This window comes from Microtus pennsylvanicus, chromosome 2 (genome assembly GCF_037038515.1).
Source record: "Microtus pennsylvanicus isolate mMicPen1 chromosome 2, mMicPen1.hap1, whole genome shotgun sequence".
Taxonomy (NCBI): Eukaryota; Metazoa; Chordata; class Mammalia; order Rodentia; family Cricetidae; genus Microtus; species Microtus pennsylvanicus.
Window position 1 is genome coordinate 81,804,673 of NC_134580.1, and position 2,572 is coordinate 81,807,244.

General features: G+C 37.1%; 1 protein-coding gene across 1 annotated transcript; it reads right to left on the reverse strand.

Moving 5' to 3' along the window:
* Positions 1 to 915: 915 nt before the first annotated feature.
* LOC142844908 (olfactory receptor 4F3/4F16/4F29-like) lies at positions 916 to 1,854 on the reverse strand. Its single transcript, XM_075963688.1, has one exon. The coding sequence runs from the start codon at positions 1,852 to 1,854 to the stop codon at positions 916 to 918; it is 939 nt and encodes a 312-aa protein (XP_075819803.1).
* Between the last annotated feature and the right edge of the window lie 718 nt (positions 1,855 to 2,572).

The following is a 2,572-nucleotide window of genomic DNA, read 5'->3' on the forward strand; positions in this document are numbered from 1 at the left end:
CTATAGGCAATGAAAGGATTCTGAGAAAGAATGGATAAATATTCACCAGGGATGACATCCTGATAGAGTATCCAATCCCATGTTGTTAGCCATGAACACAAGTGCATATTTGCAAATCTAAGAGGGCTCAGATAATTATATGTCTGTATGTGTACACACAGCAACACTAAAAGAAACAGTCATGAATTTGGGACAGATGGGAGAAGGACATGTGAGGAGCTACTAAGAAAAGAGGGAAAGGTGTAAATGATATAAACGCTGTACATATGCTTGCAATCCTCAGAAAGCAAATTATGATGTTTAGAAGAAAAGGGAGGAATATGGAAGGGGAATAAAATTAAATGACTTTGAATAACTGTTCCTCAGGCAGAAAAAGTCAGCAGTATTCCTTGGCTTGTTCCTGCTATTCCACACAACATACATGGCCTCTACTGCACATTTTAGACTCACCTGGGTCCTCTGGAATTTTTAACTTCCACTCAATACCTGGAAAGTTCCAAAAATTGTAAAAGAGTGTGTGGAAGGTAAAAATATAGAAAATTACATGATCCAATGAGCCTATATAAATATTACATATATTATAGCCAGAAATTGCAGCTTATGAGAGTACTTTCAAATCTAAATAAGATTTACCTTGCTTTAAAAGTCTTAAAGAAGGATTTCTTCATCTATATGAATAAATATTTGTTTAAAACAAATGCTAATCCTTAAGAATTATGGCTTCTGATTAATATAATCATTTCACTATAAATATATGTGTTTGTATTTGGAAGAAATTGCCGTTTCCTTATAAGTAGCAGACAAAATATATACAAATGTACATAAACATAGAAGCATATTCAAAGGATGTTTTCCTCAGAGGCTGGCCAATAATGAATTTCCATGCTCAGTTAAGACTGTTTACAATGCAGTTATTCAGGAGATTTGTCTATAGCCCATTAGCTGTCTGAATATTCTCCTTATTGCCATTTTCATTTCTTGATTTCTCAGTGTGTAGATCACAGGGTTCAAAAAGGGAGTGACAACTGCATCAAACAGGGCCAGAAACTTATCCAGGTGTGCAGAGGAAGAAGGCCATGTATATAAAAGTATGGCAGGACCAAAGAATAAGACCACCACAGTCACGTGAGCTGAAAGCGTAGACAGGGCCTTGGCAGAACCACCTGAAGAGTGTTTCAGAACAGTAAATATGATGACAATATAGGATATGATCAGAATGATGAAGGAACACACAGACATGAATCCACTATTGACTGAGGCCAGTAATTCCAGTCTGTATGTGTCCATGCTAGCAAGTTTGATGAATTGAGGAAGGTCACAGTAGAAGCTGTCCAATATATTAGGACCACAGAGAGGTAAATTTACTATGAAAGCCAGTTGTATCACAGAGTGCATAGGGCCAACTACCAAGGCAGTAATCAAAAAGGAGATGCACATCTTGGGGCTCATCAAGGTCAGATAGTGGAGAGGCTTACATATGGCCACATATCTGTCAAAGGCCATGCCTATGAGCAGCACCAACTCCACACCACCGATGGCATGGATGAAGAAGATTTGAGTGACACAGCCTCTAAAGGAGATGACTTTCTGTTTTTTAAATAAGTCATAAATCATCTTGGGAGAAGTGGCAGAAGAAATACCTACATCAGTGAAAGAAAGTATGGACAAAAGAAAGTACATAGGGGAATGTAAGTGATGGTCAGAGGCCACAGAGAAAATAATAAGGCAATTTCCCATCATGCTTGCCATATACAACACTGAGGAGAACACAAAGAGTAGCAGTTGGACATCCCAGGAGTTGGTGAGTCCCAGGAACACAAACTCTGATGAGGCAGAGCAATTCACTCTTTCCATTGGCTTTGTTGTCAGAACTACCTAAAGGGGAATAGGGAGAAGCTGTAAATTAGGATTATTATATTAATAGATAGACTAGAAGGAAAAATCTAAAATGTGTGAAATTTGCACTTAATTTAATGATCAAGCTAAAGACCAACAGATATCTTAACAAGTACTGAACATGACTTATTAACAAAGAAGTGTGAATTATTTTAACCACACTAAAACATCAGTTCACACTTCTTGAAAATAGTATTATCAAAAAAGCCTGAATACAAGTTTAATGAATACTTTCCTCCTCCAGTATTATGCATAGCCCCTTCCAGCTCTATGAAAGCTACTAGTAAGGGTGAAGTTTCCATGTGAATAATGGGTTGATTTTCCCAAGCTGAAACAAGGCTAAGAAGTAGTGATTAGAAATGTCTCGTTTGAGCAGAATTACTCTGTCAAACTGACATAGTATTATACGGACTCGTAATGACTTATTGTTGTACTCATAGATTAATGTATCTCTCAACCCTCTTCAGACAAGCTAAGTTTTACAGTAAATGACAATTAACAAAGAGATCCACAGCTGACCAAGATAAAGAGAATAAGAGATTAGAGAATTCTCAGACATAAAAGGGACATCTGAATTGTACCCCTCCTTCTAAGACTCAAGAATTATTGCAGAAGAGATAGCAGAACAGTTTTAAAATCTAGAAGCAGTGAGCAAGGAAACCATATTTTCCTGACA

Excerpts from the sequence above, each read along its gene's own strand:
- LOC142844908 (XM_075963688.1), bottom strand. The coding sequence starts at position 1,854 with ATGGAAAGAGTGAATTGCTCTGCCTCATCAGAGTTTGTGTTCCTGGGA.